The sequence below is a fragment of the Arvicola amphibius genome, chromosome 12 (genome assembly GCF_903992535.2).
Source record: "Arvicola amphibius chromosome 12, mArvAmp1.2, whole genome shotgun sequence".
Lineage (NCBI taxonomy): Eukaryota > Metazoa > Chordata > Mammalia > Rodentia > Cricetidae > Arvicola > Arvicola amphibius.
The window spans coordinates 65,447,619-65,464,835 of record NC_052058.2 but is presented as its reverse complement, the minus strand read 5'-3'; the positions used below and the strand labels follow the sequence as shown (position 1 = coordinate 65,464,835).

Below are 17,217 nucleotides of genomic sequence, written 5' to 3'. Positions count from 1 at the left end.
TGTCAAACCAGATATTCTACTGTAGATGTTTTCCAATCTCTTTTGGGCCACCCTTGCATACTAAAAGAGGTAGCATTATAAACAGTCGACTTCATTTCCAGTAATATAAGAGATTTTTCTGGGCCATCAGTGTGGCAATCTGAGCTTTGAACTTTACACAGTTTCTTTGGGAATTTGGGAAATGTTGAAAAATGAAGAGTTTTACTGAGAGAATTTGCCATATGTTAGGGACTATAGATACACAAAAGTGAAATTGAAATTAATGACTGGAATTAACTCATGTGTAGCTAACAGCTGTATCTAGAAATCATGTGCTCTTTATGTTGGCTTTCTAAATTAAGCAACTTTTTTTGGTTTTTCAAGACAGGGTTTCTCTGTAGCTTTAGAGCCTAACCTGGAACTAGCTCTTGTAGACCAGGCTGGCCTTGAACTCACAGAGATCTGCCTACCTCTACCTTCTGGTAGAGTGCTGGGATTAAAGGCGTGTGCCACCACCACCCGGCTGCTAAATTAAGCAACTTTTAAGTGGAAAAAAAATTGTGCATAGGTGTTTTGCCTGCATGTATGCCTGTGTACCTGTGTGTGCCTGGTGCCCATGAAAGCCAGAGGAGGGCATTTGATCCCCTGTAATTGGAGTTACACTGTTTGGGTGTCTCCATCCTCTGGAAGAACAATCAGTGCTTGTCAGCTGTTTTAAATGTAAATATTTTATTGAGTAGGGCTTTTTGAAACAGGGTCTAATATAGCCCAGTCTGGCCTAGAACTCACTATAAAACTGAGGCTAACTTTGAACTCCTGACTCTTTCACTCCAATCTCCCAAGTGCTAGGATTACAGATATTTGTCACCATGCTTGGCAAATCATTTAAAAATATATTTTTTATTATTGAAGAGGTGTGGGGGTGGCTGGAGAGTTTGCTCAAATCTTAAAAGTGCTTACTGTTCTTGCTGTTCTTATTGTTCCCAGCACCAACATGGTGGCCCACAATAGCTTGTAACTCCAATTTTAGGTAATCTGATACCCTCTGTTGGCGTCCTTGACCGTCTGCAAAAACATAGCTCACATTAACTCCCATAGGCACATGTGTACACATACATATAAATATACAAATACATATAAATAAAATCTTTCTTTAAAAGCTTTATTGTGCATAATCACATTTCTGATTGGGCAGGGAAATACTATGGGGGTTATGGCTTTTGCAGTAAGGGCAAAATTATTAATTTTAATAAGGAAAGGAGGAAGTGCTGGGGATGTAGCTCAGTTGGCAGAATGCTTGCCTAGCATGCAGTAATTTTTGGGTCCTATAAACTGTATAAACTATTATATGTGGTGGTACAGTCCTAAGATGGAGGCAGGAGGGTCAGAAGTTCAGGGTCATTCTCTGCTATGTAGTGAGAGTTAGAGTTAGAGTTAGAGGCCAGCATTGGGCTACATAATATCCTTTTTTTAAAAAAAAAATTTGATAGCATATACCTTTAATTCCAGCACTATGGTGTGGGTGGGAGTTGCATTAAGTAGGTGAATGTTTTTGAGGGTTTGAAGCTAGCGTCATCTCCTTAGTAAATTTATATCTGGCAGGGTTACATAGTAAAACCTTGGTTTTTTTGTTTTTTTTTTGTTTTTCCAGACAGGATTTCACCATAATAACAGCCTTGACTGTCCAGGAACTAGCTTTGTAGAGTAGGCTGACCTTGAACTCACAGAAATTCTTTTTATTTTTTTATTTTTATTTTATTTTACTTTTTTTTTTTTTTTTTTTGGTTTTTCGAGACAGGGTTTCTCTGCAGCATAGAGCCTGTCCTGGAGCTAGCTCTTGTAGACCAGGCTGGTCTGGGGACTAAAAGGCATGGGCCACTACTGCGTGGCTAATAAAATCTTGATTTTTTTTTGTTGTTGTTGTCATTTATTTTTAAAAAAATATGCTGGCATGGTGGCACACGCTTTTAATTCCTGAACTCAAAGTTAGAGACAGATCTATGTGATTTGGAGGCCTGCCTGGTTGGTCTACAAAGTGAGTTCCCGGACAGCCAGGGGCTACACACAGAAACCCTGTCTTGAGAAACAATAAAAAACAGACATGGTAGTGCATACAATGAGTCCCAGCACTTGGAAGACTCTGTGAGTTCTAGGCCAGCCTGGTCTATATAGTTAGCTCCAGGCCAGCGAGAGGTACATGGTGAGACCCTGTCTCAAAAAGGCAAAATAAATAACAAACAAAAGGAAAAGATGCCAATACTGTAAGTAAACTGAAGTCATGGTAGATGGCTCTGCTCATTCTCACAGACAAAATTTAAACACTATAAAAATGAAAATGTAACTGGAGTCTGGCCTGGTGGCACAGGCCTGTTAATCCCCATATGGGAAGGAAGATCTTGAGTTTAAGCCTGGGCAACTCAAATCTTGTTTTAAAGTAAAACTCAGAGATCTGCCTTCTGAGTGTGGGATTAAAGGCGTTCACCACTATGCCCCAAAATATCTGTTTTTGATTCCTAGCCTACTATTGTCCATTAGCAGACGTGCTACTTTGGAGTTCATAACTTCATGTGGGTATACTTATCCCCATCGACACATGCGCAAACTGAGATTTAGATTAAGCAGTCAGTTTGAGGATAGCCTGTGGTTAGGCTAAGAAGCTGGGTTCAAAGTCATGTCTGAGTGGTGCTTTAGGTACTGTCTCTTACTGTACTGCCTTCGTGGGTTTTTCTGGGCCTGGAATTTCAGGTTATTTTAAAGGACTAGGTGGTCAGAGTCTTGCAGCGTGTCACTTCAGCCTTGAGAAGTGAAGCGGGCTGTGGCTGGATGCAGAGGCCAGTGCTGAGGTTCCGGGAACCTAGAGGGAGGAGCTGAGGGAGGTAGGATCAAGGGACTACCTATCCCAGCATTCCATGGGCTCCTCCCTGCGGAGTTCACGTCACGTGGGCGGGACAGGCGACATTCTGCCGTGGCGGCTGGGGGTTGCAGACCAGCGCTGTGGAGCAGGAGGAACAGTCTTGTCACCGCTGATCCTGACTGTCCCGTGATTTAAAACTTGACTGGAATCTGTAAGTAAGCAAAACGAAATCACAACTTTAACATGTTTTAGAGTCTGAATTGCTATTTTCTCCTCTCAAAAGGTCTTTGAGAAAGGATCCCTCCCCACCCCCACCTCCCTACGGCGCAAACAGAAATCGAGGTAGGTTGGGATGGGTGTATAATTTCCGGGAGTGTGCAGAAAGTATACCTGGAATCTTTCAAGCATAAAACGAAACAAAGTGAGAGTAGATTTTTTGGTAGGAACTTCAGATGAGAAGTAGAATTACTTTTAAGTTTTGAAATGTAAAGGCGAATTTTTACTGTGTGTCCGTTTCTCTTATACCTCTGCATACCAGAGTCCTAGTAGTCATTCTAGTCCTTAAAAGATAGAACATTTGCGTTTTTCACTTACTAATATTGCTGAAAAGGACAAACTTTGAAGTTTTTTTGTTTTGTTTTTAGTTACAGGATTTCTCTGTGTAGCCTGGCCTCGAACTCTCGGAGAGAGGGATCCGCCTGCCTCTGCCTCGCTAGTGCTGGGATTAAAAGGGAGCTCCACCACTGCCCGGCCAACGTTGAAATTTTAATAAGACCTATAATTATTTTGCTTGCTTTTTATGTGCTCAGCTGTGTTTCATATTATTTTTTAAAAATTCATCCTCAGCCGGGTGGTGGTGGAGCACGGTTTTAATCCCAGCACTCGGACACTGAGGCAAGCAGATCTCTGCGTTCTAGGCCAGCTTGGTCTACTAGAGCCTCCAAAGCTACCGAGAAACCCAGTCTCGAAAAACCAAAAACAAACAAAAAAATTCATTCTCTTTCTTTAAACAAAATCTGTAGTACTCTCTGTATTGTCAGATTTTATGCTCATTTCATCGATCCAGAGATGAGTTAACTTTTCTAATTAAATATGCCGATTTTGTTTGTGTTCCTGTCTTTTTTCCCCCAAGACAGGGTTTCTGTTTGGAGTCCTGACTGGCCTCTTGCTTCTGGAATGCTGGGATTAAAAGCGTGTCTAACCACACCCAAAGTGCCTGTCCTTACGGTTTAAAAATAGTTTATTTAAATATATGAAAGGTTTTGTTTTTAAAGGCTACCACAGGGTCCCAGAACTCCTAGTTTTAAATTTTCTGGGAAGCCTTCTGGATTGGGATAGTTTAAACTAAGCAACCTGATATTTATTATTTTGAGGCGCTTTCGTAAGTAATGTTGTTGATTGATCTAGATGCAGAGTCCACAGCTAGATAACCAATTTTGCTGTAGTTATCATGTAACCTTGGCTGACTCATGTAAGCTTTTTCTTTTTTAAATCAAGTTTCCCTCCTAATATAGAGATTACCACACTGAGAGTTTCTGTAATAAACAAATACCCAGAATTTAGATGGTTACTTGAGAAATAGAGTAGGATTTTTTTTGTTTGTTTTTGGGGGGGTTTCATTTATTTTCTTGAGGCAGGATCTCTGTATTATATAGCCCTGGCTTACCTGAACCCCTCTATTTAGACCATTTAGCCTTGAATCAGAATCCACCAGACTCTGCCTCCCAGGTGCTGGGATTAGAGTTGTAGCATGCTTGACTGTGTCTCGATTGTGCTTGGTTGTACATTTTGTGCAGTGAGACAAGCATTGTCAATAGCATGTCCTGAACAGTGGTTATATACACGGACTTTGGAGTCATAGCTGATCAGACCTCCTGTTCTGTCCAGCTTCCATTGCTGGCCCGAGAATCTTAGGACTTTGGCAGATAACGTTGAGCCTATTTCCTTTTCAGTAAAGTGGGGAGTTGTAGGGTTGTTTAGAATATCAAATGAAATTTAAGTACAGAAGGAGAAACAGCTGTTACTAATATTACTAATTGGGTTTCTCTGCTGTATATTAATATTACAGGAATTATAGTATATGATTTTGGTAATCCAAATAGAAATGAAGAAAGTTTACCTGTAATTTAATTATTTCTACAGATCAAATTGTATTGCTTTTCTAAATTATTTTTTAAATTTATTTTGCATCCCAACCAGTTTCCTTTCCCTTCTCTCCTCCCATGCCTCCCCCACCCGTGTATTGCTTTTTAGTTGCTTTGCAACTAAACTTGACAAAATCAAGTTTAAAATGTTAGTTTTGTCATCTGAAGGTGTAGGTAGCTCTAATAGAGCCACCTAGATTTACTTTATTCTGATACACTAGAGAAAAGCAGCAGTACTTTATTTAGTGCAGTTTCCATATAAAACCTACAGTCTCTGAGCCCTTTTTGTACACCTTAGTAGTGCTCCATGCTGCTGTCTCATTTAGCTGGCGCACTGCCTTAGCCACCTGGGTGGTGGTGTCCCGCTTGACAGAACGCCAGCAGCCTGAGGAGAGGACTCAAGTCAGCACAGGAGCCGGCATTCAGGATGGTGGGTCATGTCTGTAGACAGGAGTTATCCTAGGGTTGATTGACTTACAACTTCTTTGCATAAAAATTGCAGTCTGTATGCTTTGTAACTAGGTGGTCCACTGTTTAACATTTTATAGGGAAATACTAAGAATAGTAATGTCTCCAGTCACCTTTGGTTTATTAGTGGTGACTGTGAAAACATAGTTCGTACTCAGGCATGTTACAGAGTATCTCTTGAAAATGAACAATAAACAGTATTTTATAATAAAGGGAGGTAGGTGACTGTTCTTTAAAGATGTATTCCTGAAATGTTAATCTTTACAGGACCTGACTTAGGATCCTAGTATGCAGGTAAAAAGTCAAATATGGCCGGTGCTTGCCTATAACCTCAGCCTAGCTGCAGGTTCAGTGAGACACCCTGTTTCAAAGGATCATCTGGCAAACCTATTAAATTTTGGCATGAGTTTCCTTAGGTTTTCAGAGATTCAGGGATAATGTGTCTATGAATTTGTAGTTCCGACTAACTCCCATGAAATGCTAATGGATATCAGATAATAAGTTGAATATAGTAAGGAAATGGCCGGGAGGGGAGTGGTGGTTCATGCCTTTTATCCCAGTATTCCAGAGGCAGAAGCAGGCAGATTCTCTGTGAGTTTGAGGCCAGCCTGGTCTACTGAGCGAGTTCCAGGCCAGCCAGGACTGTTATATAGGACTCTTAGGCAGAGAAATGGAGTGTTATGTAAACTGGATGCAGTGGCACAGCCTGTAATACCAGCTGCTCAGGAAGTTGAAGGAGGAAGATTGTAAGTTCAAGGGCAGCCTGAGCAACATAATTTCGCCCTGTTTTTAAAGAGTAGTTATTGTCTTGATTGATGGTCACTTTGATGATGTCCAATAGAAGTGGACATTCGGATCTGGTTTATGAAAAGCTTGTTGGGACAGGAGCCAACTTTAAGAGTCTCCTAATGGCTAAGTTAAAACAATGGGAACAGCAAAATGAATGCTGATAGTATGGAATTTAAACCCATAAAATCTGTATTCCTAAGTCCTTACTGATAACATCTTACTGAATAGGCAAGTGACTGGAGAAGGGATAGTTCGCTCTGACAATTCAGTGAGTAAGCATAGCAGGTAAGAAGGAAGTAGGATGTCACCACTGAACAAGCAGTACCATAGTGATGGTTTCTTGTAACATCTGCCTGGGAGACTAGCAAGTGAAAGGTAGAGAAGAGTCAGGGTGTCTCTCCTAAGATAATTACTAACTGCTAAAGAAAGCAGTAACTTGACAGTGGAGATATGTGCAAACCTAGTGCTTAAGGCTTGTATTCGGTAAGACATAGGCATATCCTGACCCTAATACAGCTGAGGACATGTTGTTTCTTCAGTTTTGGTTATTCTATGAACTTTTTGTTTTCCAAATCACAATAAAATGCTACACAAACTTAAACTGACAGACTTAGTCCAACTGACACTATTCTTGCAGACTGTCAAGGTCACAAAAGACAAGTAAAATTAAAAAACTTACATATTAGAGACTGAGGCGATAAAACTAAATGTCATGTGGGTTCTGTTTTAAACATGAATTTTTTACAAGTTCTTGGAGAGATTTGCTGATACTCGTTTCAGATAATCAAGTCCTTTAACATAAAACTGGTTGCTGGACTTTGGGGGAAACAAGATAGGCCATCCAACAGCAAATTGTATTTATAGAGTTAGCAGCTTAGAGAACGTGCCAGATAGGATGTAAAACCTTAATTTAGGAAATTAATCCTATTGTTCACCATGCCTTGTGGGTATTACATGCTAGGAACCGCTTAGCAGTTTGGGGAAGAGAGTACGTAGAATGTGTGGTGTGGGGTTCCTGGTTTGGAACCTAGAACAGAAAACGAACATTAATGGGAAAACTGGTAAAATTTTAATGTGACTTTATTAATAGACTTACCAATGTTGAGTTTCTTGGTTTTAACAATTTACCCTTACATAAGATACTGAATGAAGTATGTAAGGAAATGGCATCATTTCTGAAACTTTTCTGTGAGTTGGTAGTGCCAGGTATGGTCTACATAGCTAGTTCCAGGCCAGCCAGAGCTACATAGTGAGACCCTGTCTATAACCCCAGCCCTTTGAGGAGGAGGTATGGGATGGGGGAGAAATAGGAAGATTGCTGGCTACCAGCCTACCTTCCAGTCAAATGAGAGAAGAAGACCCTGTCTCAAAGAATTAATACAGAGCAGGTTGTCTAGTGCACACCTTTAACCCCAGCATTGGGAGGTAGAGGCAGTTCAGGCAGATCTGAGTTTGAGGTCCAGCGAGGTTACATAGGATTTACAAAACCAGATGTGAGTAAATACGCTAGGCATGGTGTCACAAACCTTTAATCCCAGCACTGGGGAGGCAGAGTTTGAGGCCAACCTGGTCTGCAGTGCGAGTTCAAGGACAGCCAGGGCTACACAGAGAAACCCTGTCTCAAAAAACAAAACTTAAATAAAACAAAGCAAAAAACAACAGCAAAACAAGTGAATAAATAATAAACTGTGGCTAGAGCATCTGTAATCTTAGGAGTCAGAAGGCTGAGGACCGAGTTCAAGGTTGGTTATATAATAAGATTCCAGGAAAAAAAAAGTATATGGAAGTTGAGGTAAAATTGGGGGTTGTGATCTAGTCTCAGTATAGATTTCAGGAACTCATGAGGCTGAGACACGAGAGGCACCAGTTGAGACTAGGCTGGGCTACTAGGGAGGGAGAATCTCATTTAAAAAAAAATTTGAGTCAGTTATGTTGCCTAGTATTAGATTTCTTAGTAAACTTGGGGATCCTTTGTGCATTGCTCTTACCCTATATGACTATCCTAAACCAGAAGTGTAAGGGTCATCAAAATATTTAGAAGGAAGTGGGAAGTAGAAAAAGATTTTTTTTGCACTCAGAAAAATATATTAATAAAAGTATGTATAGTATCTGAACTGCTCCAAGGCATCTAGTTTCTATGTTAAAAACTTCCCTAAGGAGGTGTTGGAGTGTTTTCCCTGTAGTTTAAACTTCCGGTTTTACACCACCTTTCAGATACCCAGAACACTTGTTTAAACACTTATTGCTGGTTAGTGAAGATAATATACCCAGGCTATTTCAATAATAGACAGATACTAACAGACGTAGACGCAACTACCTAGTACAAAAAAAGAAACAAGTTTGGCATTAGGTCAAGAAGCTGCACATTACATTAGCTTTAAAGGTTTGTCAGTGTTTTAAACTGGAACTGCAGATAGAATTTGAGCCATGAGTTTCATCAGGCAGGGCAGAGTAGATGCACCTGTGCCAATAAAAGTCTAAAATAGTTCTGTGTGCTCGTTCTTCCCACCCCCATAAGTATGCTTGCAATGTGCATGTGCACATGCATGCTTGCTTAGATGTGTGCTTGCACACCCCTGTTTACTTGTAGTTCCTGGAGTGAGAGAGAACATTTGCAGCTGTTTTCTAGCCTGGCATATTTTCCAGTTGTCCACTGTTGTGAAGAGAAACATGTGCTCAGTAGTGAAGGTAATCTTTATATATAAATCCTTACTAGCCCATCTAAATTCAGAGCTAGGTGTGGAATATGAAGCTCTTACCGTTGTATTTTGTATGTAAATTTAGAGAAACTTAGCTGGGTGATGGTGGCACATGCCTTTAATCAGCAGGCAGTTCTGAGTTCAAGGCCATCCTGGTCTAATGAGCAAGTTCTAGGACTACAGAGAAACCCTATCTCAGAAAAAAACAAACAAATAAACAAAACAAAAAAAACCACCTTGTTGAGACTTTGGATATACAAAAGGTAGACATAAAAATTATAGTTATTTACTAACCTTAGAATAAGCACTGAACCATCTCTCCAGCCCTCCAAAGATTATTTTTTAATTTTATGCATAATATATGCTATCAATGGCAGATTTGGATTGGGTTTATGATGGCACACACCTTTAATCTCAGTTAATTTGAGGCCAGCCTGGTCTACATGGGGAACTCTAGGTCAATCAGGCTACACAGTGAGACCCTGTCTCAAAAACAAACAAGCAGACAAGTAAGGCAGGTTTGGTATTAGAAATGTAGCTCAGTTGGGCTGGAGAGATGGCTCAGTGGTTAAGAGCACTGGCTGCTCTTCCAGAAGTGCTGAGTTAATTCCCAGCAACCACATGGTGGCTCACAACCATCTATAATGAGATCTGGCGCCCTCTTCTGGCATGTGGGCATACATGGAGGCAGAATGTTGTATACATAATAAATCTTTTTTTTAAAAAATTTATTTATTTATTATAGATACAATATTCTGTCTCTGTGTAAGCCTGAAGGCCAGAAGAGAAGACCAGACCTCATTACAGATGGTTGTGAGCCACCATGTGGTTGCTGGGAATTGAACTCAGGACTTTTGGAAGAGCAGGCAATGCTCTTAACCGCTGAGCCATCTCTCCAGCCCCTGAGCTATCTCTCCAGCCCTAATAAATAAATCTTAAAAAAAAAAAAGAAATGTAGCACAGTTGATAGTGTTCACCTAGCACAAACAGACTATGGCCTCCATCCCTAGGGCCACATAAACCAGAAGTGGATATGCCTGTAATCCCACTACTCCTGAAGGCCATGATAGGAAGATCAGGTCAAAGTTATATTGATTTTGAGGCTAGTCTGGTTTATAGGAGATCATGTCTAATAACAAAACAAGCAGATTGTGGGTGGTGCTGGAGAGATAACTTAGGGTTAAGAACACTGACTATTCTAGAGGACCCAGGTTTGAGTCCCAGCTCCCATGTATCAGCTCACATGTCTGTAAACAGCTCTATGGGATTTGATACCCTTTGCTGGCCTCTGTGGGCAAACACCTATACACATAAATTTAAAAATATATATCTTAAAACACAGGTAGTTATAGGGTTTCATACTGACATTTTAATGAGAATGAAACAAGATCAGAATAGTTAAATTATTTAATTCATGTAAAGCTGTTACTGTTAATTGATGTACACATTTCAGTGGATTTAAATAGTCTTATTTGGAGTGGGTGTCAGGGAGGACATCCCTATTTGTACCCCTGGCTGCCTGGAACTTGCAGTCCCAGAGCTTCTGCCTAAGTGCTTGTGTACTCAAACAAGAAAAACAGACCTGCGTTTGGTATGGTATTTGGGTTATTTGGAAGCTTTTTAAGCTTCGGTTTTGACCCACTGTGGGTTTGTTTGGTTTTTGGTGTTTTCGTTTGTTTGTGTTTTTTTGAGACAGGGTTTCTCTCTGTAAGAGCCCTGTCCGTCCTGTCCTGGAACTCACTTTGTTGACCAGGCCGGCCTCAAACTCAGTGAACAGCCTGCCTTTGCCTCCTGAGTGCTGGGATTAAAGGTATGTGCCAGCATACCCAGCTGGCCACTGTGTTTGTGACCAGTCAGTTTGTTTGGAAATTAAACGTTGCTAAAAGTACTATAACCTGTGGGTGGCTCTTTTAAAAAAGCATGTTTGAAAGTCATTGAGCTTTCAGCTGCAACACTGATTCCTTTCTGAACTCAGGAAGATTTGTTTTCTAAGATTATTTTCTCTGTATGTATCTTAATTGACATTGGACCTCACAAGGCAATTTTTTTTGTTTTTTGATTTTTTTGATCATATTTCTATGAAGACGTGCTTAGAATTTTGTAACTGTTTAAACAGAAAGTTATATAGAAATGTGTGTATTCATGTTTTTTTCTTATACTTTTTTTCTAACTCAGCATTTTGAATTTCATGTGTTCGTATGTTCCATTCTGTGTTAGTACTGCAGTTTATTCATCCGACTTATTCGTGGACATTTAGCTTTTAGTTTACTGTTACACTGGGCTGCCATGGAGGATTTCTTTATGGCTTTGATAGCATCTATGAGGGTTTCTTTTGAGTATCTTCCTAAAGCGTCTATGAGGTTACAGAAATGGATTTCTTTAGTTTATTGGTACTGGCAGATTAATTCCTAAGGTGGTTATATGAGTTTACACTCCTTTCATCATTGTAGGGATTCAAGCTGTCCTTTAGGTTTTGCTTACTTCCCTAAGACTGGTAAGATGACACAGGGGTAGAGGTGCTTGTCATCAAGCCTGATGACGATCTTCTTGGAACTCACATCCCGGTCTTCTGACCTTCACGTGTATGTGGAGGCAAGTCCGTGCCTGTACACATAAACAAAACAAATGAAATCCTTGTCCTGAGGAATGAAATCACAAAAATCCAGCTCTCATGCTGTTTATGCTTTAGTGACAAAACAGCAGCAGCCAAGTTGACTATCACCAGGTGTTGGGTGTCTTCTCACGCCCTTTTAGCGCCACAAAGATTAGAGTGCGGGGTGAAGAATTAACGAGGAAGGCCTGAGATTCTTGGATTAACATGAATGGTATGGCATTGGTCCTGAGGCTTTTAAGCAAATAGTGGTAGTGAAGTTGTCAATATTGGGGCCAGGTCTTCCCACAAGCATTTCTTAGCCTCTCCTCATTCCTAATCTATAATTGTAAGTATAAAGAATGAATGAAGAAACTGGTGGTGGGCAGTGCTTGAGATATGGACCCCCTTTGGATTCTTGCTGTAGTGCTCTGAAGGACCAGGGTGACTTGTCTGGACAGGTAACAGTGATGTTCTTATTCATGAACACTTGAGGAATGATGTTTGTTTGACATTGAAGTTGGAGGGATGAAGGTTGAGGAAAAGGTAGAGTTATTCTGAGCTCTGGAGCCTTCGGGGCTTTTTCTTGATTTGTGAGCATGGAAAAGTGGTTTTGCTTAGAGTACCTAGAGCCCCATCAGGTTTATTAGTTTCCCCTTTTTTTGCTAGTTTCATGGATATGAAATAGTTATTTTATTGTGTTTCTGTGTTTTGCTCTAAAAATCTAGAGTTTGCTTATCTTTTAAATGGTGAGTTATATAACTTCACTTTCATTGCTTTTGTTTAATGAGCTTCAAGGTTATGGAGGGTTTGTTTATTATCTGTATTATAACTAGATAACTTGTTAAGAGGGCCATTGTAAACAGGTCAATGCAGTCTGTTACTCCTGGTTTCACTCCCAAATATTTCCTTAAAAATATTTCCAGAAACTGAGGACCTGACTTGGCAGACTGGTACCTAGTTACCTGACCTCAAGAAGCACGTTGTTGCATATGTGCTGACTCTTGTCTCCTGTCAGAATGTGTCTCTGCTTTTCACTTCGTTGTTGTAAAATCCTCTAGTCTCTCAGAGAACGGCTTTGACTGGTAGGGCCGATAGTACCCTTGTTTTGAGACTGTTATATTGTTTTCAGTGTCCCTGTTCTCACATGATTGAGCCTCGGGATTTATAAAAACTATTGGAGGATGGCAGGACACATATTTTAGTTTGATAAACTGGTACTTCCTAGGCAGCCATCTTGATCCATGTGTCCCTCTTCCCTCCCTTGTGTGTGCTCCATTCAGGGTCATGAGAGTAGCTCGGGTCTGTTGCTCATTCAGTGTGTAACGTGTAATGTCAAACTGACTGTGTGTTAACCTGTACAAAAAGATTCGACTTTCTCCACTGATGCATTTTTCAGCTTTCAAACGAGTTTTTAATTTTTTTTTTTTATGGTTAGCTGCTTAGGACTATTATCTAATACTTTAAGATTTTTCATGGTTAGCTTGAAGCCTTTGATGGAAAGGCTGTCATAGTGACTGGTACCCACATGTTATGGGAATACCTTATGGTACCTATTTCTTGGAAATGGTATATGAATCTTAGACTCAAAATGCAAAAGATGTAGCAAAAAACAAAATGTAGTCCGGCAGACAGACCACATTAATCTTCATATAAATCCTAAGTGATTCAGAACCCATCCTGTGCCCAGAAGAGTAACTTCCAAATAGGTTGGATGGGTTTGACCTAAATTAAGTTATGGGGATACTCGTGAGGCTTTTGTCATCTTGACTGATATAAATAATTTTTGACTGATGCAAGTAATTCCCAAATGCATGCTTCTGATATTGTGAGCAACTGCAAAGCCCATATGAGTCGTCTGAAGTTTTATCATTTGCAGGTATGTGGCGCATTCCCAGACATTCTGCAAGCACAACGTCATTAGCTACTTCTCTGTGACTGGGTCCAGATAACGGTCCTTTCAAGACTGACTTCATTGAATCCACTGAAGAGGAGGACACCACCAGGTTTTCCTGACCCTACTACATCACTGTAGAGAGCCATCGGGCAGGAGTGCCAGCATCAACAGGAGACTCACTGGCTCCGTCCACGCCTCTGTTTCACCAAGCGTGATCATCTTACCAGCAGAGCAGAGTACCTTCGTGTGGTACCATCACCAGCTGATACTGCTGCGGAACAGTTCAGACCAGAGGTCTGGCTTTCCTTAAGACGCTGGAATTTGAAGGAGCTATTCTGTGATCTGTGCGGCTAGTAAGTGGCTGATAGTATTCTAGACTGGACTGGTCCCTGAGTGCAGAGACTGAGTTGCATTTAAGTGAAAACTAGACTACAAGATCGTGAAGAACTGCACTGAGGTGCAAGCCAGATTTGACGCTCAAGTGTTGTTGAACTGAGAAGTTGCTAAAGGAAAACTGTCACAGGACTGATTGTCGCTTATTGCCTTCCTCTCTCTGTCCTTGTTGCCTTTTGCTGTTACATTGCTTGTGTTGTCTTTCTAAGCCCAGATGTTCTCCGATAATTCACACTGCCCTGATTGTGGGCAACAGTGGTTCCCTAGTTTAGAACTAGGGCATTGGTTATACCAAACTGAACTTGTTGAAAATGAATGTTACCAAGTGTTCTTAGACCGTATTAACAGAGCTGATTATTGCCCTGAATGTTATCCTGACAATCCTGCTAATAGAAGCCTTGTTCTGCCTTGGTCTTTCCCACTTGAGTGGGCACCTCAAAATCTCACTAGGTGGACCTTTGAGAAAGCTTGCCATCCGTTTCTTCTGGGTCCTCCACTGGTTAGAAAAAGGATACATGACTCCAGAGTGGCTGGTTTTAATCCTGCATTACAATTAATCTTGTCCAGAACAGACAAAACCTTAAACAAAAAACTTGGCCAAAGCAAATGACTTCTGTAACAGAATCATGAAGACTCTCCAGGCTTTGTGTTCATAACCTAGGGGAGATGAATAGTTACCTGTTTCTGTATTCTGTCTCTTTTTCTTTATTTCATATTTTTTTTAAGGTGCTGGGGATTGAATCTGGGTGCCCTCGTGCATGCTAGGCTAGTACTCTTTCCATGATTTTAACCTGAGGCCCCTTTCTGAATCTGACTCAGATTGTCACTACTTTGTCAACTGCTTACTTCTGTGACCTATGACCTATGCATTTTATTCTCATTCTCTCTCTCTCTCTCTCTCTCTCTCTCTCTCTCTCTCTTTATAGCATAAACTTAGTCAGTATTGCAGACTATTTCCTGGAGTCAAACTAACCTATAGTCCAGACAAATGCTTTAAAACTAGATTGCCCTTCCTAAGTATTAATGAAACAATGTCTGGAGGGGAGGCCCCATGCTGTATGCCTCATTAACTGTTTTTCTAACAGTAACTTTTATGAAAACACATTCTTGTAGCTGGATTCTAGATTATTCTAGTAAATTTTAATACACTACATTGTTTTAAATTTTTCCTTTTATACGTTGGTCAGTAGTGAGAGAGATGTGTATGCATATATAAAATTTTTTCATATATCTATATATAAAACCATTTTATCCTCAGCGTAAGTGTTACAGTATTGATAACTGGTCCTTTCACAGTCTATTTGTCAATACCTACGTAGGTTACAAAAAAGGGTTGAGAATGTTACTGGTTTACACTTAGTTGTCTCCATATAACCAAAGACTCTACTGTCTTGTGGTGACTAAATCTAATGTCCTCCCATGGAAATGGAAACATAACCTGTGCTGTGAAGTGTATAACAAATGATAACACTTGACTACAATTTAAGAATAGTCTAGTGGATGCTTTTCCTTAGACATGAGAATGTGTTGCTAAGTATTGGCCACATTCTGGGGTTCTCCTGTTCATGGAAATCATGGAATCAGATTTGGAGTTAAGCATCTTAGAAAAAGCTCCTGGGAACATCTAAGAAGCCGCTGAGCAACTTTAAAATCCTGTTAAGATTCTAGGTGATCCAGTGCTTCAGTTGCAGTGGAAATGTTATCAAGGACCCGGGTTCTTCTCTTCCTCCCCTGGGGTCCTTATGGTTGCCTTGTGTTCTCATGGTTGTTCTTTAAATGGGTTCAGTATGGTTTGTTGTGCCAGACAGCAGGGGCACATGTCTTTCTTTCTTACAAGTCTTAATTTGGAAATAAAATCTTTCTGAAATGTCTCAGCAGATTTTTCTTTTTTAAAAAAATATCTCATTATCAGGTACTGGTTCACACACTAGTCTGAAAAAAACGGCCGAGGATTTGCCTTGTCCTGATACGGCACATTGCCTCTACTGACCAAACTGATCTTTTAAGGGGAGACGTGGAAAAACGAATAGCTGATGATATGCAACAAATCTTGCTTTCTACATGTTGTGAAACCTGGCTTTGTTTGTCTCTAAAGATTGTATTGTAGTGAGCCACTCTTGTGTCTGCCCATCATGGGGGAGGTCTCTCCTGGTCCACTGCTGACTTGAAGGCTGGTCAGCTATTCACTTGCAGTGAGGCACTCCCTCGCTGTTGATCCTCAGGCTCTTCCCAAGACATCTTTTTTAAAAGAGGCTCCTGTTGCCTCTTCATTTCTTTAGTTAAGAATACCTATGCCCCAAAGACGTGTGCTAAGATTCTACATGTCTGAGATTTAAACAGCAAAATAGAAACAAAATTTTTGTTTTAACCAACTTTTGAACTAGAGTATTAACATGAAGAATTTATACCATTCAATTTTCTAAACAAGGAGTAACTGGAAGTACTTTCAAATTAAAATTTTCTCAGTGTGTAAGCTACTGTGAGTAGTCTGTGGACCATACTTTGAGACCTGCACCAGTACATTCATAGTATGTACTTGGCTTAGAAGGGGAGCCTGGCTCTCTCTCTGTCCGCCCTTCTTCTGGAGAGGCAGTTTCTGTCTCTCTCCCCCCACCACCACTTCTTCCCTTTCCCCCCCTTCATAATCCACTAAATAAACTCTATACCAAAAAAAAAGGGGGGGGATCCTGGTGAGTTCTCAGTATTGCAAGTATATAAGTTAATCCCCCAGCAGCTCTGGGTGGTAACACATTGGGCCAGAGAAAGGATGGTAGTCACTTTGCCTTCACATGTAACTTAAAATACCCAGTGTATAATAAGCTCCCAGAAATTAATATAATGTAGAAGAGCAAAAATTGAAAAGGAAATTTTGCAAGTCTTGTAGCTTAGGTCTTTGGAATATTTTTTAAAATGTTATAAATTAGGACATTTACAGTAAATATATATAATGAATTTACTAAAATACTGATTAATTTGACTAAATTCTAATAATTAAAATCAAAATGATCTGAGATACTCAGTTTGTGCATGCTACAGTCTTTTTGTAGTGTGATTAAAGTATACATAATGATAACATTTTTAAACTGACCATCATAACTTCCCATAATTTTCTGGCAGATTTGGGAACAGAAGTATTGGGGTGGACTGGAAGAAAAATACAGTCACCTGAGAGTCTGCTCTTAGGGGAGGTGGGTGACTGAGGTTATAGTCTCCAAGTTCCAGGAAAGAGAACCTCAGCCAAACGATCTAAGTCTGGCATGCAAAGAACATGGCAGTCTGCACGCCATGGCCATCTGAAAAGAGGTGAGCCACCTCTTAAGTCTCTGGTCTCTCTCGTTACCCTCAATCTCCATGGATCTTTGGTGATACAGCTTGAAGACTGCTTTTTGAGACAGGATCATACC

At 40.4% G+C, this 17,217-nt stretch overlaps 2 protein-coding genes across 6 annotated transcripts in view; both read left to right on the top strand.

The window, feature by feature from the left end:
* Window positions 1-17,217, top strand: part of LOC119827553 (torsin-1A-interacting protein 2-like) — a 36,181-nt gene that overhangs the window by 2,815 nt on the left and 16,149 nt on the right. For 2 of the 5 annotated variants that reach the window (XM_038349327.1, XM_038349323.1), the window contains exon 1: window positions 13,635-13,773. The exons of 1 other annotated variant lie outside the window; for it this stretch is intronic. The gene's annotated coding sequence lies outside the window, so the exon portion shown is untranslated. Of the gene's footprint in view, window positions 1-2,907; window positions 3,045-3,116; window positions 3,176-13,634; window positions 13,774-17,217 lie in introns of those variants that run through there. 2 more of the 5 variants (XM_038349325.1, XM_038349324.1) reach the window with 2 other exon arrangements.
* Window positions 13,767-15,684, top strand: LOC119827556 (torsin-1A-interacting protein 2). The gene has a single exon (XM_038349331.2). It carries the CDS (start codon window positions 14,028-14,030, stop codon window positions 14,421-14,423), a length of 396 nt encoding a protein of 131 aa, XP_038205259.1. The 5' UTR covers window positions 13,767-14,027; the 3' UTR covers window positions 14,424-15,684.